Source organism: Camelus ferus, chromosome 21, assembly GCF_009834535.1.
Source record: "Camelus ferus isolate YT-003-E chromosome 21, BCGSAC_Cfer_1.0, whole genome shotgun sequence".
Taxonomy (NCBI): domain Eukaryota; kingdom Metazoa; phylum Chordata; class Mammalia; order Artiodactyla; family Camelidae; genus Camelus; species Camelus ferus.
This window is the reverse complement of record NC_045716.1, coordinates 21768736-21794601: the sequence shown is the minus strand read 5'-3', so window position 1 is coordinate 21794601 and position 25866 is coordinate 21768736. Positions and strand designations below refer to the sequence as shown.

Sequence of the window (25866 nt, the reverse complement as noted above, 5' to 3'; positions counted from 1 at the left end):
GCATGAGGACCTGGGTTCAATCCCTAGTACCTCCATTAAAAAAAAAAAACTAAATTAAAAAATAAATAAATGAATCTAATTACCACCCCCAAATAAATAAATAAATTTTCAGCATTCTTGAAAATGATATAAACATGGCTCTAGGTACCTCTCTGAATACATCCCGTAAGTTTCAATATGTAACACAGTATTTATTCAATTCTAAATATCTTTAATATTTTAATTACAATTTTGTTTATTTACACAAGTTTTAAAAATTTATTTTTTCCATTTAGAACTGAATTTGGACTCGGGTTTTTCTGAGTGTAGAACCCAGCTCATAATCATTACTATATTCTTTGGCATTCTGGTTTGTTACTAATCAACAAATAGTGACCAAACTCTGTAACATGGCACACAAGGTCCTCTGCAAGATCTAGCTCCCACAACCTTTTCTCCAGACTCATTTGAAAATATTATCACTCTCACTCACTGTGTATTGGCCGCAAAAGCTTTTTTTCATTTCTCTGAATCTGAGATGCCTTTTCACACTTATCAGCCTTGCTCTTTTTTTTGGGGGGGGGGTGGAGGAAGGTAATTAGGTTCATTTATTTATTCATTTTTTTCATTCATCATCATCATCATCATCATTATTATCATTATTATTATTATTATTATTATTATTATTATTATTATTATTATTATATTAATGGAGGTACTGGGGATTGAACTCAGGACTAAGTATGTGCTCTACCACTGAATCATACCCTGTCTCCCAAGCCTTGCTCCTTTAAATAACAAATAAAGTCTTCCTCAAATTTTTAGCTTAGTCATTACTTCCACAGGGAAATTAAGTCAATTATCTCTGATATGTTCTTGTAACCCTAAATAATTCTTCATAATAGTTAGAACATAAGAACCATGAAGACTGGGAATATTTCTATATTTGCTTACCATTGTATTTATTCTTAGCACATGAAATAGTTACTGAAGAAATAAATGAACAAACTCCTGCTATATAACAAGTACTATAGTGGGTTCCAGTTAGAGAAATGTGAAAACCTGCTGCTATCTCTGGGAACTCACTGTGTCATGTCCTTATCTGCACAATCTCTTGAGGATAGAAATTGTATTTTTCTCTTTATAATCTCTTCAAATTCCAGAATATAATTTTGTGGGAAATAAGTGTTTGATGTTGCTGACTGCTGCCACTAGAACTTGCTGGATGGAAAAAAAGGGTTTATCTGAAATAAAGCTCTTTCTTTGAGGAATATGTTTAAGGTGAACCTTCCTAAAGTGAATGGTTAAGATGTCACAAACTGTCACTTTCTTACTACAATGAAGGCAAAAGTCATTCTCTTTGTAGATATTTTAAAGCCTCAGTAATTAAAACAGAATTAACACTAATACCAAAACAGGCTGATGAGAAGAGAATATAAAAGGCCCTAAGAATTTAGTATAAAGGTATCATTTCAAATAAGTAGGGAAATAATAATTTAATCAATGAACAGTGTGAACACCACCATTTAAAAATTAAAAAAATTTTAACTCTGAATTAAATCTTTTTTGGCCTTAAAAAAAAATCTGTGGGAATATAATTTATAGAAACTACGTACAACACAAAAACAGCCATGCTTACAAATTTGCAATCTTGAAAAATACCTGGCCATAAACATAGTACTAACTCATATTTTATATAAAAGTAAATTTCAACTGATTTAAAGACCTATATGTGAAAACATATTACGTAACAATAAGGAGACTAAGTTGATATAGTCTTAGCATGGAATAAAGAAATTCTATAAGTACCAATGACAAGGAAGCCAAGATATATAAAAAGTTAAGTTACAAAATTAAGTACAATATGATTGTTACCAATTACATAAAACAGCTTTGCAATATATACACATCTGTTAATAAGAAGAAAATTATCAAAGGATACACAATATACTGTTAAGTCTTATTCACAGAAAGAAAAGGATTTGAGAAGAAATGAGATCATGTGAAAAGAGACTTAACTCTTCAATCAGTAAACTTCTAGTTTAACTGATTTATTTACAAGCATGTATTCTGAGGAAAAAATCTTAAAGCCCATATATTCCTTTTATAGATGTATGCATAGAGAGCTATGAAAAACTTCTGTTCATAGGATTCACCAAAGCAGATGATAGAAAAACACTGATTAACTGTTCTGTTTACGTATGGCAAGAAAATAAAAAGAAAATCAAATGTTAATAAAAACCGAGTATTAATATTCTGACTATATACAATGAGCACTTTAAAAATAACAGAAAAAATAGGTAAGGAACATAAACAAGTAGTATCCCCAATATGCAAATTAAAACAAGCAGGAAGTAACATTTAGGAAGCATATTTCACTTAGATCAGATTGACAAAGTTTTTTAAAAAGATAACTTTCAGGGTAGATAAGGGTGGGGTAAATAGTGTTCAACTATTACTTTATAATGTTAGTAAAAGTTTAAACAGGTATAGTTTTTCACGAAGAGAATTTGACTATAAACATCTATTTGACAATATATGTTAAAAAGCTTAAAATGTGTCTACTAGTTTTAATTTGTATTTCTCTAACTGTGAATAAGGATTTCAATGTGAGACTGAGCATGCTCTATTTAATAAAGGTGAAGTCATCTGCAAGTAGTGAATACTGTACTGATTCATTTAAAAATATCAAATATTCCTGCAGGGAAAAGCATTTGACTGGATACATAACGAAAGGATTAAATTGTCTATCTGGAAAGTTATTTTTGGTTTTCTGCTCTACACCTTTTGAGAAAAAGTAAAAATATAAAAAAGAAACTATTAAAAAAAACTAACAGGCAGGAAGACTTAAAAATGTATTTGATGATAGGATGAAGAGTTTAGACCACAGAGGAGATGAGATAGTGTGATAGTAAAAATAACGCCACTCACACAGCTACATACTGGATAAAACACAGTCTCTCTGGGCCTTGATTTCCTCACCTGTAAAGTGAGGGGCTTGGGCTAGACTGTTACATTCCCCGTTGCTTCTTAATTATTTATAATTCTGGACAGCCATGAGTAAGAACACTTAAATAGAACAGAAAAGAAGAGGTCTTATATAGTGAAAGGTTGTTAGAGTAACTGAACAATTCAGCTGCATAGATACGTTACATTTGTACATAAACTAGTTTCCTCTATTTAGATTAAATGTTATACAAGGAATTACCTTTTAGTATTCTCTTGTTCTTCTTCTGGGAATGGCTTCTGCTTTTTCTTGGTCTGTTCTTCCAAAAGCCAACTTTTCCTCTTCAATCCCTTTTTATGTTCTGGATTCAGGTTTACACTCTGAACAACAGCTTCAATGACATCTGTAACTGTATCAGGATTGAGGTGCAGTGCTGTTCCTTCTTCGCCTTCATTCAATTCTGGGCTGACAAACTGGGCAGCCTGGAATGCTTGCATTGATACCACAGCCTGGAGAGGACATTTCCGAGGTCGACCTGGTCTACGTTTCACAAAGTTATTCCCTGTCCTGGCCTGTCTTTGAAGTTTTTTGGCTTTTAAAATTTTATTGACGTGGTCCAGGTTTTTCTTGGTGGCCAAGATTTTGTCATAATTGCACATTTTCCGAGCTTGGCGCTGCATAGCTTCTACCACACTTCTCTTGATGTGATGGGGGGAACAGCTGCTTGGCAACTTTTCAGAAAGGAGTGAGATGCTACTACTGCAAGAGTCACTGGGGACTGCAGGCACTAGAAGGCTGTCTGGTTTTCCCAGGGTTCGCTCCTTGCTGTGGCTATGGCCTGGACTGGAGGAAGGTGGCACAGAGCCAGATGCAATCACAGCGTCAATATTTTTCTCCAGGGGCTCCTGGTCCTCATGTTGTACCATCCGCTGCAGCAGACTATCCACAGAGTCATCCCCAGAAGCAACCAATCTTGGACTTCGAGAGGGAACTCCATTCACTAAATAAGCAAACAAATCACAGAGGATAAAAACTGAATACAGCTAGTTATTTAAGTAACTTTTTACAAAGGATAAAAGACAAGGAATACTGCTCTATTTTTCACAGCAAGATTAAATATCATAATACCACATGCATTTATCTTTCACAGGCAATTTCATAATTTGCTTTCCTGAATAAGGTATATTACAGTAACCATAATAAATTCAAAATTGGCCTGTGCTTCCCTAATAATATGTAAATTAAAACAACAATTCTCACTTTCTGAGATGAGGAGCAGAAAGAATAGAGTTTATTTCTTTAAAAAGGAAGGTCTGGTTAAGGGATTTGATAGTTAAATGTTGAACAAAGATCTAAACTTTAAATACATATGATATTTCTGGTTCAGTGCTTTTTCTGACAATGTTTTAAGTGCAAGGACATAAAATGAAACTCTCTTCTTGAAAAATGTTTAAAATTACAATAAAAAATATCACTATGAAATAGTTTAGAAAGAATATATGTTAATGGTAAGATCATAAAACATGTGATCTCAGATAAACCTTAATCTTAGTGATTCAAAGATCTGGTGAACTTTGTTTTTTCAGATACCACTCAGTAACTTTTTATGATTATAATTAATGTGGGAAATGCTTGTTCCTCTGGTAAGCTATATTAGTTTTACAGTATTATAAAAATAAGATCGTAATAGGTTACTTCCTAAGATGCCCAGTTTACTACGAACAATCACAGGTTATACTTCTCCAAAGTTAACCAATAGATTTTTTATCTTTATGATTTTAAAATGTGATACTATTCTAGATACTCCCTCACAAATCTCAGGCATTGTAAATTATATAATCTCAGACTACTCTGGTTTCTCTCAAATTACCAATACCTGCCTTCAAATATAGCTGACAGTCTTGTTTAAATTCAGTATTTTTAAAATTTCAAACTTTCAGCTATATTTTATATCACCATTCTTTAAAATCCTGCCTCCACTGTTTCTATGACACACTTTGATTATCTTCCAGTTACCTGCCAGTCCTTTTAACTGTAGAGGTCCTCAATCCCTAGTACTTGTCATTTACATTTTATACCTATTTTCCCACTGGGAACATGTTTATCCTCATAGTTTCAAGTATCATCAGAACATACATACCAATCTTCAGTTTTATCTGAAAATTACCAATATGAAAACAGATCCCTTCCTTTTCCCCAACCTTTAAATGCTACAGTTTCTCAACTTCTCTAGTACATGTCCTTTTCTTGTTTCAACTCTCTCTTTGGCAAATCATTCAACTATTATCTATATTCTGATGACTCCCAAATCCCAAATCTTTATTTTCTGAATAGAACTCTTCTAATTCTCTACTTTTGCATGTTTCATAGATTTCTCAAACTCATGTTCACAATTTAATTCATTATCTATTCCTTCAATCCTTCTCCTCTTCCTGATTACCTGTCTCAGTGCATATGGCTGGAATTTTTTAATCCAAGCTCACATCAAATCATCTATTATTTCTCCTTTCTTCTCACAACAAACCATAAAATTTTGTCTTAAGTTGGTCTGATCTCTTAAACCTATCCACTTTTCTTCATTCTACTACAGCTACTCAAGAGTAACTTAACCTTATCTTCCTGCCTAATCTGCTTGCAGTGCTATTAAAACATGTACACAACTCTTGTGATGCTTCTACCAAGTGGTAGTATCTAATTCCCCTTCCTCTGAATATGAGCTGCTTTGAATAGTCAGTTGCTTCTAGTAAAGAGAATCTGATGAAAATAAGAATGTGGTGATTTCTAAGGTTAGGCAAGAAAAGGAAGCACAGCTTTCACTTAAGTCTCTCTCAGGATACTTGCCCTTGGAACCTAGTTTCCACATTGCAAGGAAGTCCAGAATATGAACTGGCATGTGGATCAATAGATCCTACTAAGGTCATAACCAACAGCCAGTATCAGCCACCCATGTGAATGAGGTAGCCTTTTGAGATGATGCCAGCCCCTGACACCATTTGGTTATAACCACAGACACTGCCAAGATGAGCACCCAGAACTTTTGGATAATAAATTATTATTGTTTGACATCAGTAAGTTTAAGCTGGTTTATTATTCAGCAATAGATAAGATAACCAGAACATTGTTCTTCCTACTTTGACTCTTGCTTCCCTGCATCCCATTTTCCACACAGTAGCCTGAGGGATTAAAAAAAAAACCCACAAATTTTATCAGGTTTTTGCTTCCGCTTAAAACTCTTAAAAAGCATATTACTACATAAAACAACTTGGAAATTAATAACCTTTTCTTCTAGCTTCATGTCATATTATTAGCACTATTTTGAACCCTCAATTGCAGTAATAATGAATTTCAATTCCTCAAACCTAATATGTCCTTTTTTGACTCAAGGCCTCAGAATATGTTATCTCACAGCCTGGAACAATGTTTGCTCACAAATTTATCTGGTTAATTACTGTTCACTCTTTAGTTTACAGTAAGGATATCATTTCCTTAAGGAGAACTTTGCTGACTAGGCACCCCACATCCTGTTAAGAATTACCATAATACCTTCCCCTTTCTTAGCACTAATCACAGTGAATAATATATATACTCACTTTGTGTCTCCAATGACCAAATAATTAATTGTAATTGTTAATAGGTAGTTAAAGAAAGAATCTTGGGCTCAAAATCCTGGAATTTAGTTTTGTCTCCTCTTTCCCTTCATCAACTGCTCAGAGCCACCAAATATTTCTAATTCATAAGAACAAATTTAAAAAAGCCTAAAACAAGTGCATTGTTTGAATACTCACTCACGTGGGGCTACCTCACACCTTACTTTCTGAACTAATCCTATCTTCCTAAATTCTAGTCTGCCATTTTTCCTTCCTTCCTTCCTCCTTCCCTTTCTTACTTCCACCCTCCCTCCCTTCCTTTCTTCCTTCCTTTTTTCTTTCTTTCCTTCTCTCTGTCCAGGGCATGATATTGGGCACTATGTTTTAGATGTAATAGCTTATTTTGTAAATTAATGTTATTGAGGTAAAATATTGCATAAAATTAAGTGCATCTTTTATGTATACATTTTTATGAGTTTTGACAAATTTACCATGCAGCCACCATCAAAACCAAGATATAGAACATTTCCATTATCTTTAAAAGTTCTCCTGTGCCCCACATGAGACAATCTGCTTGTCAACCACAGCCCCAGGGAAGAATCCACTCATCTGTTTTCATTCAATATAGATTAAGCTTGCTTTTCTACAATTTCATATAAATGGTAAAACAGAGTATTATACTCTATCGTTGTCCAGCTTCTTTCACACAGCACATTTTTGAGATTAATTCTTGTTGTTCCATTCTTCTTTATTCTTTATAATATTTACATATTCCACTTTACCACTGTATTACATGATAATACCATAAATTGTTTACACATTTATCTGGAGACATGAGTTGTTTCCCAATTTCTGACAATAAAGAATAAAATTCCCATGAATATTTGTGTACGTGACATTTTGTTTGGACATATGATTTCATTTCTCTTGGGTCAATACCTAAGACTGGAATTAGGCAGGATTAAGTGGATGTTTAACTGACAAACTCTGTTCCACTTTACAGTGTCATCAGCAATGAATGAGAGTTCAAGACTTGGCATAATCAATCTTTTAAATTTTAATCATTCTAATACATAGGAAATGATATCTCATTAAGGATTTAGTTACATTTCCCTAATACTGAGCATATTTTCATGTGCTTGATGGCAAATCATATGCATTCTTTTTTTAACTGAAATATAGTCAGTTTACAATGTTGCTTCAATTCTGGTGTAGAGCATGTTTCAGTCACACATATACATATGTATGTTCTTTTTCATATTCTTTTTCATTATAGGTTACTGTAAGATACTGAATGTAGTTCCCTGTGCTATACAGTATAAATTCGCTGCTTCATCTATTTTACATACATTAGTTAGTATCTGCAGATCTTGAACTCCCAATTTATCCCTTCCCACACCTTTCCCCACTGATAACCAATCATAAGTTTGTTCTCTATGTCTGTTGAGTCTGTTTCTGTGTTGTAAATAAGTTCATTTGTGACTTACTTTTTTAGATTCCACATATAAGCAATATATTTTTCTTTCCCTTTCTGGCTTACTTCACTTAGAATGACGATCTCCAGGTCCATCCACGTTGCTGCAAATGGCATTATTTTATTCCTTTTTATGGCTGAGTAGTATTCCATTTAATATATGTCTATACCACATCATCTTTATCCAGTCAGCTGTTGATGGACATTTAGGTTGTTTTCATGTCTTGGCTATTGTATATAGTGTTGCTGTGAACATTGGAGGTGTATGCGCCTTTCTGAATTATAGTTTTCTCTGAATACATGCCCAGGATTTGGATTGCTAGATCATACGGTAAGTCTGTTTTTAGTTTTTTAAGGAACCTCCATACTGTCCTCCATAGTGGCTGCACCAATTTACATTCCCACCAACACTGTAGGAGGGTTCCCTTTTCTCCACACCCTCTCCATCAGTTATTATTTGTAGACTTTTTAATGATGGCCATTCTGACTGGTGTGAGGTGATACCACATTGTAGTTTTGATTTGCATTTCTCTAATAGCTAGCGAAACTGAGCATCTTTTCATGTGCCTGTTGGCCATCTGGCTGTCTTCTTTGGAGAAATGTCTATTTAGGTCTTCTGCTTATTTTTCTGATTGGGTTGCTTTTTTTTTTTCTGGTATTAAGCTGTATGAGTTATTTGTATATTTTGGATATTAGTCTCTTGTTGGTTGCATCATTTGCAAATATTTTCTCCCATTCTATAGGTTGTCTTTTCATTTTGTTGATGGTATCCTAAGCTGTGCAAAACCTTTAGGTTTAATTAGGTCCATTTGTTTATTTTTGCTTTTATGTCCATTACTCTGAGAACTGGTTTGAAAAAAATATTGCTGAGATTTATGTCAAAAAGTGTTCTGCCTATGTTTTCCTCTAGGAGTTTTAGATCTGGTCTTACATTTAGATCTTTAATCTATTTTAAGTTTATTTTTGTATATCATTAGAAAATGTTCTACTTTCATTCCTCTACATGTAGGTGTCCAGTTTTTCCCAGCACCACTTACTGAACAGATTGTCTTTTCTCCATTGTATATTCTTGCCTCCTTTGTCATAGATTAATTAATCATGTGTGTGGGCTTATTTCTGGACTTTCTAGCCTGCTCTATTGATCTATGTGCCTGTATATGTGCCAATACTATACTGATTTGATTATTGTAGATTTGTAGTATAGTCTGAAGTCAAGGGAGTGTGATTACCCCAGCTCTGTTCCTATTTCTCAAGATTGTTTTGGCTATTTGGGGTCTTTTATGTTTCCATACAAATTTAAAAATTTTTAAATCAGTTCAGTGAAAAATGTCATTGGTAATTTGATAGCGATTGCACTGAAACTGTATATTGCCTTGGGTAGTATGGCCATTTTAACAGCATTGATTCTTCCAATCCAGGAACATGGTATATCTTTCCAGTTGTTTGTGTCGTCTTCAGTTTCTTTCATCAGTGTCTTATAGTTTTCAGAGTACAGGTCCTTTGCCTCCTTAGGCAGGTTTATTCCCGGGTATTGTATTCTTTGATGTAATGGTAAATGGGACTGTTTCCTTAATTTCTTTTTCTGACATTTCGTTGTTCATGTTTGGAAATGCAACTGATCTCTGTATCATATGCATTATTTTGAGAAGACTCCATTTAAATCTTTTCCTCATTATTTTTACTGGGTTCTTTCACTCCATCATTTGCCTTTTCATTTTACTGAGATATAATTAATATATAACTTTATGTTAGTTTCAGGCGTACAACTGAATAATAATTTGGTATTTGCATGTACTGTGAAATGATCACCATCACCACACATATTTACCAATTCTTTTTACTTTTATGTTTTTTCATTTTTTATTAATTTGTTGAAGAGCATAATGTTTTAAAATTTTATGAAGTTCTATTTATCTTTTTTTTTTTTTGCCTTACTGGTCCATGCTTTTTATCTTATTTAAGAAAGTTCTGAATTCCCCAAGGTCATAAAGATTTTCTCCTATGTGTACTTCTAAAAGTTCCATAGTTTTGAAATTACACATTGGTATATATCTTGAGTTAAATTATATATGTGGTATCAGGTATGGTCAGTGATCCTTTTATGGCATAAGGATATCCAGGAAATCCAAACACCATTGGTTGAAAAAGATTATCCCTGCCCCACGAAAATATAGTCATATTTGCTGAAAATCAATTAAAATAAAAAATACATATGAGAATATCTACTTTTTGGACTATTTGGTTGCACTTAATGATGTATATATCCTTTCACCAGTAACATACTGTCTTGATAAGTTTAGTTTATAGCAAGTCTTCATATAAGTGAGTGGAAGTCTTCTAAGTTTGTTCTTAAAAAGACCAAACATTTTTACTTTTTAAGGTACTATACATAATATCTATGTAAACTGTAGAATCAGTTTGTCATTTTCTACTTTAAATAGTCAGCTGGAATTATGATTAAGATTCCATTAAATTTATAATTTGTAAAGAACTGACATTTTAACAATATTGACTCTTCCAAACAAATAATAAATCTGGAATATCCATTCTTTAACTTTGGTCAGTAATGCTTTACATTTTTAATCACATAGATCCTGTATATATTTTACTAAATTTATCCCTAAGTATTTATGGCTTTTAATATAATTATAAATGGTATTTTGTTTACATTTCAATTATTAATTATTCATTGCTGGTATAAAAAATACATTTTTTTATGTTTAGTTTATATCTTTTTCTGAAATTCATTTATTAGATTCAGTAGCTTTTTTGGACCGACCCCTTAAGAATTTCTCTATAGATCATTTTGTCTGTAAATGCGCATTTTTTTCTTTCTTCCTTTCCCATCTGTATGTCTTTTATTTTTAAGAATTGAGTTTTTTCAAAAATCAAAAATTGATGTTAGATTTTGCCAAATGTTTTCTCCTTACCCACTTAGACAACTCCGATTTTCTCATTTACTGTTAATTTCATGAAATAGATTAACTGACTTTTCTAATGTTAAACCAACTTTGCATCCCTGAAATAAATCCATGTGGTCATAGTATGTTATCCACTCAGCATTCTGGACTCAATCTGACAATATTTTGTACCATCTGCATCCATGCTCAGAAACAATAGTGGTTTGTAGTTTTCTGGTAATGTTTCAGAATCAGAGTAATGCTGGCTTCATAAAATGAGTTAGGAAATGTTCCTGCTTTCTGGAAGACCTTTTATATAACAGTAACACCGTTTTTCCTTCAATATTCAAAACTGAAGCTATTTGGGCTTTGAGTTTCCATTTGAGGAAGATTTTTAACTGTTAAGTTCAATTTTTAAAATAGACATAGGGCTATTTGATTATTTGTTCTTAAGTTTTAGTAGGTGGTGGTTTTCAAAGAATGTGCTCCTTTTCTCAAGTTTATTGACATAAAACTGTTTATTATGCCCTCTTAATGTCCTTTTAAGGTACACAGCAATTGCAGGGATATCTTCTCTTTCATTCCTGATATTACTAATTCAACATTCTTCTTAATCCTTTAGGCTAGAGTTATCCTTTTTTTTTTTAAATTTTCAATGAACCAGTATAAGCTTTCATTGATTTCTTTATGCTTTGTTTATTTTTGCTCTTATAGTTATCATTTTCTTCCATCTAATTTCGGTTTAACATGTTATTTTTCTTTTTCTTTTTTTTTTAGCTTCCTAAAGTTGAGAGCTTGGCTACTGATTTAGACCTCTGCTATCTAAATGTAACTTTGAAGAGCTAAAAACACAGACTTAGCTATATACTACACATTTTTATGTTTTCATTTTTATTCAATTTAAAAGATTCTCTAGTTTTGTCTATGAATTCCTCTTTGACTTCTGTGCTGTTCAGAACTGTGTTGTTTTATCCCCCTACCAAAGAAAATAAACTAAAAAAAGAACTGTGTTGTTGAACTTTCACTTATCTGGGGAATGTCAAGATATCTTGTGTACTTCAATTCCATTGTGTTCTTAAAATATATTCTATGTGATATCAATCTTTTAAAGTTTACTAAGATGTTTAATGGCCCAGATGAAATCTTGGTATAATACCACATGAACTTTAAAAGAATATGAGAAAAGAGTGTTTTATATTTATTTATTGCAAATTTCTAGAACTTTCATTCCTTTGGTAGAGCCTTGTTTCCATCTAGTATGATTTTTCAGTTTGAAGAACACTTCTACTACTGTAAATCTGTGGGCAACAAATTCTTTAAGCTTATTTTTCTGACAATGTTTATTTTGTCTTCATCTGTGAAGGTATTTCACTGGCTATAGAATTTTAAATTGATAGGTGATTTTTTTCCCTTTCAGCATTTTAAAGACACCATTTCGTTGTCTTCTGTCTTACAACATCTCTGACAATACATCTGCTATGATTTGTTCTGATGTACCTCTGTATACTATGTGCTGTTTTGTCAATTTGCTTCTGCTGCTTAATTTTTAAGATTTTTCTCTTTACTACTGGTTTTAAGAAATTTGATAATGATGCCCCTTGATTTCTGTATGTTTGTGTATCCTACTTGGGATTTGTGGTACTTCATGGATCTATAGGTTTATAGTTTTCATTAAGTGTGGAAAAATTATTAAGGATTATTTTTTTCAAATGTTTTTTATTCCTAACTCCTTCCTTGTAAGACCCCAATCTTATGTAATTTAGTCCTTTTGATAATGTACCACAGGTCAATGAAATTCCATTTGTGATATATCAGTCCTTTTCCCTCAATTCCGTACTTCACTTTAGATAGATTTCCATTTCTCTCTTCACTATGTTCATGTTTTCCTTTAAATTCTCAAAGATAGTTGTTTTACTGTACTTGTCTGTCAATTACATCACATGTTATTTCTGTGGCAGTTTCCACTGATTGATTTTTATTCTGCTAAGTCATTTTCTTGCTTCTTGGCATGTCTATTAATCTCTGGTTAGATGCTGGACACTGGAATGGCAAATTGTTAAGTGTTTAGATTTTGCTGGCTTCATTTTGTCGCCTACTTTTTAAAAATGCTGAAATTGAAGAAGTTGTAAAGTTGTGCACTATTGGTAGGTGTAAAACGGTGCAGCTGCTATGGAAAATAGTACAGCAATTCTTCAAAACAAACAAACAAAAAAACAGATGATCCAGCAATTTCACTTCTGAGTACAGAAGAATTACAAACATGGTCTTGAAGAGATATGGTACACCCATGTTCACAGTATTCACAAACAGCCACAAAGTGGAAGGAACCAAAGTGTTCATCAGTGGATAAATGACAAAATGTGGTATAAACACACATGGAGTATTATTCAGACTTAAAAATGAAGGAAATTCTGACACATGGATGAACCTTGAGGACATTATGCTAAGTGAAGTCAACCAATGAAAAAAGACAACTATATGACTCTACTTATGTGAGTTGCCTAGAACAGTCAAAGTCATAGAGACAGGATGTAGAATGGTGAGTACCAGGGGCTGGAAGTATGGAAGAATGGGAAGTTAATGGATATACAGTTTTGCTTTTACAAGATAAAAAGATTTCCAGAGACTGGCTGCACAACAGTATTAATGTGTTTAACACTACTGAACTATACATTCAGCAATGGTTAAGATGGTTAACTTTTATGCTATGTGTATTTTATTATAATTATAAAATTTTTAAAGTGAAGTCAGGTAAATCACTTGTTGAATACTTTGATCCTTTGAACCCTAGTTTAAATCTTTAGTAGGTTGGATGCAGTGTAGCCTTCACTTGAGGGATGGTTTAGCCCTAAGGTGTAACCCTTATGAGGGTCTCCATGATTGTCCCAAGGACTCTACACTCAGTAATCAGAGTTCAGATGTTTCCTTGTTCTATATATGCTCTGGATATTTTTCATCTTACAATTGCTAGGTTGTACTCTACCATTATGGAGATTTACTATCTGAAAACAGGGCCTAGTACTCAGCAAAGACTTGAGTTTTAAGGCTACTTACGAATCAAATGGGCCTAAATGCCTATGCAATCTTTTTATTCTCTACCAGTATACCCCATCTCCCTACTGTAGGATCTTGTTTCCCACATAGCTTCATAAGAATAATGAGAGGAAGGCCAACAGTAGCAGTAGTAACAATGAAAGTTGCCATTTACTCAAGAACTGATCAATGATAAGAGCTTTATATAAATTTACTCTAATCCTCACTATTCTGGAAGGTGAACAGAAGTAGCCTTGATTTATGGATGGAAAGCTGGGGCTTGAGCAGTTTACGTAACTTGCCCTAGATTACACCATACTGCTAAAGCTGAATTGAACCAGATCTAAATAAAAAATTCGTGGTTTGCTCCAACGTATCATGATGCTGTCTTTTCTTTTCCCACTTAGAATATCTTTAGCCATGCCTTATCTAAGATATCTTTTATGTCTCAATCCGAAGTTGATTGAAGTCTTTTTTGATCAACTTTGTATCATTTCAGTACTTTGGTGTTTACAGGATATTACTATACAATCACTAATATATTTTATTGTTGCTTTCAAGATAAAGAGGTTGTAAGTTCTTTAGTATTGGGGACCATCTCTTATAATTCTTTGGGCCTAATATAATTCCCTGAATACAGTATATTCCCAATACAATTACAAGAGGACTACTACTTTCACTAGTGCAACAATATTTGCACACCAGTTAAAGAAAGACGAAATGATTCTATAAAATACTATATTGCCTTGTTTCAATGCCTTCTGGAAGGTAATTTATTTAATTCCTCTAACTCTACACCTGCAAACTGGTTTTTTAAAAATCATTTCCCCAACCATTTCAGACCTTCTGTTCAAATCTTCTTGACCTCTTTATGACAGCTGACATTAAGAGACTTCTATGACAGGTACTCTTTATTTTAAAAACCTACTTAAAAATTTTATGCCGTTCAATGAAATCTTTTCATCCACTTCCCTCTCAGATGTTAATGCATCTTAAATCTCTAACTCTGTTTTTTCAATTTACACTTTCTCCTTTGGCAACCTCATTTACTGCCAGATTCAAGTTTATATATAGACACTACTAGATCTGTGTCTCTACCACAGGTGTCATCAACTATAAACCACCACCTTCCAAATGGCTATTCAACATCTCTACGTCAATAGCCCAAAGACAGTTCAAATTTAATATAACCAAACTTGAAGCCACTATCTTTATGCGTTTCTTTTGTGACACTTCATTCTCCATACGTAATCTTTTCCATTTTTCTAAAATGCATATGTGACAGACTATACTATTACTCATAAATATTTGCTGCCCCTCCCTTGATAGGATTATACTTCCCATAGTTCCTTGACTTAACCGTATGACTTAACCATGTGAGTTGCTTTGGCACTGAAATGTGAGAATTACTTATGGGCAGAAATCTTAAGAGCCAGTTAGTGCTTTACTATGGCACTTTAATCTCTTTCATAACATAAGCCACAAACATTCCAGATAGGATACCAGAGGGAAGACAACATGGAGCAGACCCATCATGGTCACAAAGCATGAACAAAAAAATAAGCTTTTGTTGTTTTATGTCACTGAAATTTTTGGGATTCTTTTTTAGCACTGCCAAATCTAGCCTATTCAGATTGATATATAATATATCAAACAATTTTCATCTTCTCAGTTCAAAATCCTTCAGCAGCTCTACAGCAAAGTCTCAGTTCCTTCAAATAAAAAAATACCATATCTGATATTAGTCCATTATTACTTTTACATCTTCATTTTTTGGTCCCATTTATCTACTCAAATTATGGTAGTATATGTGTCACATTTTTCAGGATGTTAGTGGTTCAGTGCTTGAGTTCCTCTACAGTGTCATAACATTTTGTATAGTGGTCTGATAAATACACTTTTAAATTGGTGAATATGTCCGAATCCTTGAGGGCAGGAACTTTATCTTATTCATATTTGTACCCCTGGTGCTCTGTACTTACAGTAACCTCAATAAATATTTATTTGAATGATTAGAACAGTGTTATGTTAAGAGAAACTTTATGAATTTAGTTATGATTTCTTTGGTTTACTAATGTAAAACATTTTGGTGATCTTCTTCATAGATGTCTCATAGAAATCTCATTCTTTTTTGTAGGGGTTGGCAAACTTTTTCTATAAAAGGATATATAATAAATATTTTAGGCTTTCAAGGACATGTACAATATCTCATATATACTTTTTTCTTTCTCCCTTAAAAAAAAAAAACCTTTAAAAATCAATTCTTAGCTTGGGGGCTGCACAAAAAAAGAGGCCTTGGACAACATTTGGTCCATAGGCTGTGGTTTGCTGAACACCCTGGTGAGTCAACACTATCAAAATTAGTCAGTCATTATTAAAGAATTTAAAAGTCTCCCTGAAGTAGTATAAAAACAAAACACCGTAAGAGACAAAATCATCATTCCTGTTTGAGTTTCACGGTACTTTTGGCACAATGGGACTAATAAGAAGCTTCAAATATGGTGAAGATAATCATCAAATAAAAGTTACATAAGTACTGTACTGATACAATTCAACAGTGAGGCCTTGTACTGATGAAGAAATTAAATTTTCTGACCATAAGTCACAAGTGATCTCCTAGTCAAAACCACACGGACAGAAAGCTAAGAAATGGTATGTCACTTCCTTGCTTAAAACTTTCAGTGACTTGAGATTTTCTGGTCAAGATGGTGGAGTGGTAGGACCACAAGCTTACCTCTCCTTGTGACTACAACAAAACCACAACTGAATGTAAACAACTGTCGAAAAAAAGTCTGGAATCTAGCAAAAAAGATCTTCTGCACCTAGAAACATAAAGAGGGAACCACAGCAGGACGGTAGGAGGGGTGTGCTTGTGATATAATTGTGCCCCAGACCCTCCCGGGCAGGTCACCCACAAGCTGAAGAATAAGTCATGGAGGCCCCCCCACAGGAGTGAGAGCTCTAAGCCCCACATCAGGCTCCCCAGCCCGGGTCCCCGTATTGGGAGGAGAAGGAGACCCCAGGAAATACGGTTTCGAAGGCCAGTGGGGCTTGGCTCCAGGAGCCCCACAGGATTGGGGGGAATGGAGACTCCATTCGCTTGGGAAGTGTACACAAAAACTCACATGCGCCAGGTCCAAGGGAAGAGGCAGTGATTTCATAGGAACCTGGGCCAGGCCTGCCTGCTGGATTTGGAGGATCTCCTGGGGACATGGGGGACAGCTGCAGCTTACCCAGGTGGGGCATAAAAGCTGGTGGCGGACATTCCAGGAGTGTTCAAAACTTTCAATGGCTTCTAAGTGTTACTAGTAAGGCTGTACATGACTGGTGCCTACGTACCTTTTCAGCTTCATATTCAGTGTCTTTACTCCAACCACACCGGCTCTTTTGTTTAGTTTCCTGAACTCACTATTCTCCCCTTTACATATATTACTCCCACTGCCAGGAATGAACCTACCACTCCCTATTTCTCCTGGTAACATGGATAAATTAAAAATGATTCCTTACTCTCTAATCCCAGTAAAAGTAGAAGACATATATATATTAGCCTCTATTTTTTTTGGTAAACACACATACTATCACTATCAGTAAAAAGAAAACTGAGACCATAACCTAAATCTATGTATAAATTATATAGATAGGTTATACCATATGAAGAGGTCATTTTATATGTATGTATGTATATATATACACATCAAAAATTTTAAAAGTTAAGATTAGAAATAATTATTAATGGAGGTTCTTCTTATAACGTCAGATTGTTTCACACATTTCAAAGATTTGTAAATGTTACTGGAAACTATTACTTTACTGATCAGTTTTATATATATATCTAAGTTTTATTAACTGGATCCAATCTACACCCCTCTATTATACTACACACCCCGTTTCCTCAATTCAACTTTCAAAATCTCTATTTTTGTGTCTGTCTACTACTGTACTTAGTTATTTTAAATTTTCCCTTCTGGACTATATAAAAATCACTATACCTGTACAAATTTTCAGTTATAAGACAAGTAAGTACTAGGAATGTAATATACAACATGATTAGTAAAATTAACACTGCTGCATGTTATATATCAAAGTTGTTAAGAGAGTAAATCCTGAGTTTGCATTACAAGGAAAAAAGATGTGTTACTCTTTTTATTTTATACCAGTATGAGATGATGGATGCCCATTAAACTTACTGTGGTAATTATTTCAGGATATATGTAAGTCAAAATCATTATGTTGCTCACCTTAAACTTATACAGTGGGGTATCTAAATTATATCTCAATAAAACTGGAAGAAAAAATTAAATCACTATACCCCATGGAGTTTGTCTAGCTGGAAATAAAAAGGGGAAAGGAGGAACACTATTGTACTGTTTAAAGATACATTATTAGTAGCACATCCCAGGACCACCTTTGTTTTTTTTTTTATATTATACTGCAAGTCAATATAAATTGCAATCTATGGTGTAAATCTATTGTAAGCCTGTTCATACCAGATGGGAAATTATCTTCAAAGTCTGTTAAAACAAACAGCACTTGCCTGTTGAAGAAGTACTCTCTGATGAAGACCTCTTTCGCGTAGGGCTACAGTTTGTGCTCTCTGATGGTCGCTGGGAAGACTTATCTGAGGCTGGCTGGGAACCTGGAGAGACAGGAAAAGACAGAAATAGGAAAATCCAAGTCTAAAAATAATGTCAAACCATTCTGTTAGAACTGTAGTATTTTAGTTGTTGCCACTGCCATTCTCTGTAATAACACGACTTTCAAGCTGACATTAAGAGGACATTAAGTGGAAGACAAATCACACTAGATGTTGCAGACAGAATTTCACAGGTCCTATAATTTCTCCTGTTATATTAACAGAGGGAAAACTAGCTTAAGTGGAAAAATGAAAAGAATATATTTAGTTTTTATGTATTACCACTGTGACATATATTATTTATTGATAAAAATCACTAACAATAATCTACTCAAATCTATTCCTGATTGTTGATTCAAATTTATCATATAAACTGACAAAACCTACAAGGCAATTGATTAGGAACAACTGATGTGAGAAAAGCAGGTCCAAACTGAACATTTCATTTAATAGAATCAGAAATGAAAATCAGAAGAGCTGAACCTTAAATCCACACATTCTATTTAATCCACAGAGATCATTTTCATAGTCTGTTTTTCCTCTATAGCATATTATGAAAGAATTTGTGATTAATTTATGCATGGAATAGAATAAACTTCCTTTGAAGCTTACACCTAAGGTTCCTTATATACATAAAAGTTCATAAAGACAAACTCAATTTCCTTTCAAAAAGTCTCATACTTTTACCACAATCCCAAATCAATGTAGCATAATTTAACACAATTCTTACTCAAGAGAAAAGTATGTCATTCAGGAAAGATTACTTCCCTGAATAAAATATACTTGGTTCTGATATTGGATTCCTTATACCATAAAAAGCCAGTTGTTGAGAATACATAATAAATGTCCATCTGTTTTGTCAAAAAAACTAGTAACACTCTGAAATGTTCACTTTTAACTTAAAAAAACATTACAAATAAAAGGCCTTACATATAACTAGCAGCACAAAAGTATGACAAATCAAACACTTGAAGATGAGATTATTAAGATCTGCCTCTAAATGACAGTTAACTTCTTAATGAAGTAACTAATTCAGTGGAAGACAACTTGGGTACAGAAGAACTCAATGGAGCTAAGTTCCTTATATTTCCCTTTCTCAAAGAGAAATAGTAAACTTTGAGCTTTGCTTTAGTCATGTAGTATCGTAAATCATACATATCACTGTAAATACTCTTTTAGCAGGCTCTTTTAGCATTGCTCAGGTGTGATATAAGACTGTGTCTTATTCAAGACTAGCAAGTTAGATTTTAGGGAAACTGATGTTATGATAGTACATCCTACTTTGGAAACAAAGCGATGACTACTGTAAGTCTAATCAAGAAGCAAGACCATTTATTGTTGAATCTTAAAAACAGATCGAAAATGATTTAAAAAATCAACGGTAAAATAAATTCCCCTAGAGTATGGTTCAGATGAGATTTCCATTGAAGAGCTAAAAACCATATAAAATATCTAAGAAGTAAAAGCCCAGGCATCAGTGAAGACGTAACTTAAAGTATTAATACTGAAAAATTCGTATTCTGGACAGATAAATATTCCCTACTCACACACACAGCCAAGACAGAAGACAACAGTGGCCAAGAACCTTGAGACATCATTGAACTCTCTTTATCACTATTCTCCTGATGAATGAGCAAACAAACTCAGATTAAGTTCTAGGGAAAGAAGGGGCTGGAGAGCACTTTTTATACAGTCTTCTCTCTCAGTCATAAACTAACATTTACTGAGTACAGTTTATATGCTTGGTACTATACTAGACATTGTGGGGGTGGGGGAAAGAAATATAAAAACAGTACAACAGTCTCTGCTCTCAAGGAGCTTATTTAGGGTCTTGTATGGCATCACGTATTACATTTCAGGTGGCATTTGTGCCATCCATTCTTGAGCTCCGTCTTCAGTTCTAGGCTATCTGGTAACGTTTCCCAAATTTCTTGGTCATCTTCAAGAAAGTCTTGATGAAGGCTTCAACTATACCTTTGATCATCAGGATATTCTGAGAATCACCCTGCCTGGCCTCACCCACCTCAGGGTAAAAGAGGGTACAGGCACTTTCTTCAAAGCTCCTTCTTTTGGTGGCATCTGGAGCTGCAGAGGAGGCAGTGGGAGGTGGAATAGGGGTCAGATCCCCGGAGATCGTTATTGGCAGCTTTGTACAGCAATTCCTGAGAAACTGAAACAATTGAGAGAGAGATGGCTTAGCTCACTTAGCTTTCGAGCCATTTTTCATTTCCTGAAAGTAATGGAGGCCAGCAGCCTATTCTTAGGATGTAATAGGAAACTGGAATGAAACTTCATTCAGTAGAGCTCTCATTTTTCATTTTTAAAAGTCTGTCTGAATTCCCTATTCATTCAGAGTAGAGTTGTTCTTAACAATTTTCCACATCTAAGGGGGAAATAAAGTTGAATCCTTAAGATACAGATCTCTAGGGCTTGATAATCATCAGACGTAGATCTTTATTTCACTTAAAAACATTGCTTATGTTTAAGAGGATGAGGATATCTGAAAAAAAAAATCTAAAGATGTAAAGCAACCAAGTTTAAGACTAGAAAATGATGATATAAGTTTGTACACAAGAAGCAGCAACCTGTTAAAGATGGTCAAAGGCATGTTAAAGCTGGCCTAATAGCAGAAATCATATGAAATCTGCAAACACTATCTCTAATACTGCCAGAAATATACTGTTTTATAAGTACCATTATGCAGTTGGGTGGATGGGGAAGAAGATAATGCCCAGAGAACTAGTATGTCCATTTCAAAAGAGACCAATATATTTATGTTTCAAAACCTAAAACAATGCAATGCGGAGCTGAGTGCAGCAGTGCTGAGTACATGAACTATGGAGTAAGACATCCTGAGTTTTGATTTCTGGCTCTGCTAATGAATTAAACTATAAGATCCAGGCAAGTAAAAATACTTTAATCTTGGTTTAGTAATACACTCTTAACTCACATGGTTGTTGTGTTTCAAAATGAGAGAATGTAAAAAATTCAAAGGGTTTTTATAAATGCTATTGTTATACATAAATTGGCTCCATAAGTTTATCATAGAATTTTTAGACCCTAAATACTTAATAATGTCACTGACATGCACAGGCAACCATTCAACACTAAATAAATAAACAAACAAACAAACAAATAAATAAATAAATGGACAGGATCACACCCAATTAGGAACTGAATCTAATCTAGAATATCAAGCATTTATCTTAAACATAAAGAAGTACCAGTAAAATAAGTACCTCTAATTAAAGAGTACTATTAAGATAAGGACCTCCAAGGCTGGTAGGTAGCTGCAAGGTTGGAAAAATCTCCTCTGAGGTGAATCTTTTAATTCACTGACTCTTCACTACAGCTTCTCCAGGGTTGGGATTATGCTCTGGATTACATCAATAAAAAAAGATGTGCCCAAACAATGAGTCAGAATCAGGAAGTGTTTGGCTCTCTGTTCAGCTCTGGGCCAGGGGAGAGAGAAGTTTTCTGCTTTCACTATTTGACTCTGGTTCTTCTAAATCATGGTTGATTCCTTAGGGGAGTTACTGCTTTATTGCTTTTTCCATCATGTGATGATTGTTTGTTCATGTATCATCAGTGGTCATTTCAGATCTGTCTGGAGGGATATGTGAAGATTCTCCATTCCTTATAGGATGGGAGGTTTATATGTATTCCAATTCAAGAAAATTTGATACTTCCTCAAAGAATACACATGGAGAACATATATAATTTTACATATCAGAGAGTTCTTATCATTCTCGTTTCAATATAGTATAAAGCTGAATAATTAAGTTCTTCAGAAGGAAAAGGGATATAAACAAGAATTCCTCAAATCACTATTTGGTAGAAACCCTACTGAGTGTCTCATTACTCAAATGATAGTTTCAGAAATATGTTTAGAAACTCCACTATACAAAAGACGGAAGGAGAAATCACAGATAAATCACAAAAGAAGTAGCTAAATAAAACTGGTCTTTAACATAAATGTAAGTTGATTACTACAAGTAAATTCTTTTTCTTCTGTTGGAAAAACAGAGGACTATATGTAAAAAAGAAGGCAGACTATGACTAAGGAGAGAAACTAAAAAGAGATACCATTAACTGGAATAATAAAGAGGGAATTAAGAATTAGAAACAAACTTGGAGATGTGAGGGAGCCTTGGAAGTGGTTTTGATTGTAGGATTTCTGGGTTTTTATTTGGCCATTATCTGATGCATTTTTAAAGATAAAAACAGGTTGTGGGGGAAACATCTGTGTCAAATTAGACAAGAAAAGGGAAAGATGGTACTCTTACAGCAAAACCATAAGACAAAACCGTGGATAAGAATGTCAAAAAGTTGAGAAAACAAAAAAGAACGTAAGTAGATTTTAAAGGGATAAGAATCTGGAAATCTTCATATCATACACAAAAATGGGTGGAAACCAAGAAGCTGTTCTGAAGTTGATCTGTCACAGGAGATCTTGATTGATGTCTACACAGGAGGAACTGAAACAAAGCTAAGATTAAAAAAAAGGAATACTACATTTACAGATGCCTGGGTGTGAGGACAGAATTATGTGGGCAAAGATATCAGCATAAATAGAGAAAATTCCCACTGATAATAGTGTGTATGTGTTGGAAGGCATCACAAAGAAAACACCAGAATAAAGATACAACCTAACTACCTCACTAAAGCCCTGAGTGTCTTAGACTAAAAAAATGAGGAATTTTCAAATGTAAATTAGCAAAAGAACATGGTGAACGAAACCAACAGCTGCTTGGATAAAACATGCATTTCTTTAGTCCACTATTAAAACTTTAATAACTTAATACAGTATGAGTTTTGGTTACACCCTGTTGGGAGTTCAACACTAAAGACCCAAGTAACTAGCAAATGGTTTGAATGAGCAAATTGTTTATGTTTCTAATGCTATATCTTTGGGCAAGCTATGGAAAAACAGATTAAGTATGTTAGATTTGGAAGGATACTATGCAGTAATCAGTACATGGATGATTTACGTTTATTTTAAAATAACATATTTAAAACTAGTTTCTAACATTTAAACTGCTCCTTCCACCAAAACTAAAGCATGCTACAAAAATTTAATTTTAAGAAATTCCTCTTTTATTACTTGTAAGTCAAACTATTGGCAATGTGTAATAAGCAGTGAATGAATCAAAGTTGGTCATAATTAAAATGGATACCATAGTAAAAGAATGTGAGCATAAAACACCAACTATGTGGAAATCTCTGATCAAGTTTTTTTTTGTTTCCAGATTCAAATTTTGAATCCTTTGCTATGGTTCACAGATCATAAGAGCCCTGAAAGCTTCTTTCAAATGAGCTGAATGCTGAGATAAAAGCTGGTTCCACAATAAAAACAGCTGTTTCCAATTGTGGGAAATACATTTACAGAAAGCAGTATATTTCATCTGACTCACCAATTAAATGCACAAGAGAAAATGATTCAGAGCCTGTGCTGGCGATTTTTAAGCTAAAAAGTCTGTGTTTTTCTTCTTCCAATTAGGCTATTTCTCATACTACTCAAATCATATCATTCACTGAAATAGAATTCCTCTGGAAATTCCCAGAACTATACTAACCACCACAATAAATTTTCTGATTTCATCTCCACATGTGCCCACTTCACTTATGGGTGTATCTTATACTATCCTAGATAAATTGTTAGGGAATCAGAAAATTCAGATCAATGTTTACATTTTTCAATTAAAAAGAAAATAATACTAAGTATACTGTACTTCAACCATCATGCTTCTACAGTGAGTATACTTTTTCCAAACAACAAAAAAAAACATTTAGCCCTAATTTATTTCTGGGGGACAAAATAGTTATGAATACTATATATATATATTTTGATATATATTGATATATATATATTTTTTCAGTCTATAATTTGTAAGCTATAAACGCAGAACAGTCCACGCTACTAGTCTCCAGGTTTCTGAAAATCGGGTTGCAGGTTCTGGCAAGTGCAGCTAGCCATGAACTGAAAATGCTTAAAAGCAGGAATGGAGTATTTGACACTAAGGTCAGCAACTCTTCCTCACTACTCCTATTTCATGTCTAGTTAACAAAGCACTTAAATAAATGCAATTAGTTATCAGAACTGCATGAAACCAGAAAACTTGGTTTCATCTAAGTGTATAATTTCACTACAATTTCATCTGCATCAGACTGATTTTAGACTGTTAGTATACAACAGTAGAGAAGAGTATATCAGTTAAAAAAAATAAGCTATCACATGCACATCATTTATAAAATGATTAGACCAGTTATTCTTTTCAAAGCTTTAAGAGATTTAATTCATTTAGTCCAAAACTGCTCAAGTAATTAAGTCGGTCTGATTCCTCATCTATGAAACAAGGAGAGGTTAAATGCCTTGTTCCAGACTATATATGAAGGACTATCATTTCTGCCTGTGCCTCTGATCTCATTTCATTTCTTTTCCTCAAATTGACATCAACATAATTTATCAAATATGCTTATTTTATTTGAACTAACATGATAAATCTAATACAAATAGTATCAGCTTGAGATAGGTTTCACTTCACGATTCTGCTTTTTAAATAAACTGATTGGGAATAATTTAAAATTTACAGAAAAGTTGCAGAGATAAGAGAGAAAATTTCCATATATCGTTTACCTAACTTTCCCTAATATTATTGTCTTACACAACTATGGTACATTTGTCAAAACTACAAAATTAACACTGGTATAATTTTTCCACGCATGTCCTTTTCCTGTTCCAGGGTACAATTCAGGATGTTGTATTGTATTTAGTTGTCGTGTCTCCTTAGTCTCTTCTGATCTGTGACAGTTTCTCAATCTTTCCTTGTTTTTCCAAGTCTTTGATACTCTTGAGTATTGGCCAGGTATTTTGTATAATATGTGCCCCCAACCCCTGTGATGTTTTCTTATGATTAGACTGGGGTTATGGGCTTTTGGAAACAATAAGAAAGGAATGAAGTTCCCTTCTAATCACATTATATCAGAGGGTACATTTTACCACCAACATTTATCATTGGTGAAGTTAAACTTGCACTTGGTTAAGTTGCTGTATGCTAGGCCTCTTCACTGCATAGTTACTACCTTTCCCTTTCTATACTCTGTTCTTTGGAATTAGGTCACTAAGTTTAGCCCTATTCAAGAAGCGGAGAATTAAGTTCCACCTCCTTGAATGGGATAGTCTGCATATATCATTTGGAATTCTTCTGTAAGGCTGGCTTGTCCCTTTCCTCCATTTATTTATTTAACCAATCATTTATATCAGCATGGACGAATGGATATTTATTTTTTAGGCTATAATCCAATACTGTCAT

General features: G+C 33.8%; 1 protein-coding gene across 6 annotated transcripts in view; it reads right to left on the bottom strand.

Annotated features, from left to right (window-relative positions):
* ASH1L (ASH1 like histone lysine methyltransferase) overlaps positions 1–25866 on the bottom strand; it is a 152408-nt gene that overhangs the window by 70471 nt on the left and 56071 nt on the right. For all 6 annotated transcript variants that reach the window (XM_032464077.1, XM_032464076.1, XM_032464078.1 and 3 more), the window contains 2 exons: positions 18455–18556; positions 3188–3926 (listed from right to left, as the gene is read on the bottom strand). In XM_032464077.1, the coding sequence (XP_032319968.1) occupies positions 3188–3926; positions 18455–18556 (841 nt within the window). The remainder of the gene's footprint in view (positions 1–3187; positions 3927–18454; positions 18557–25866) is intronic.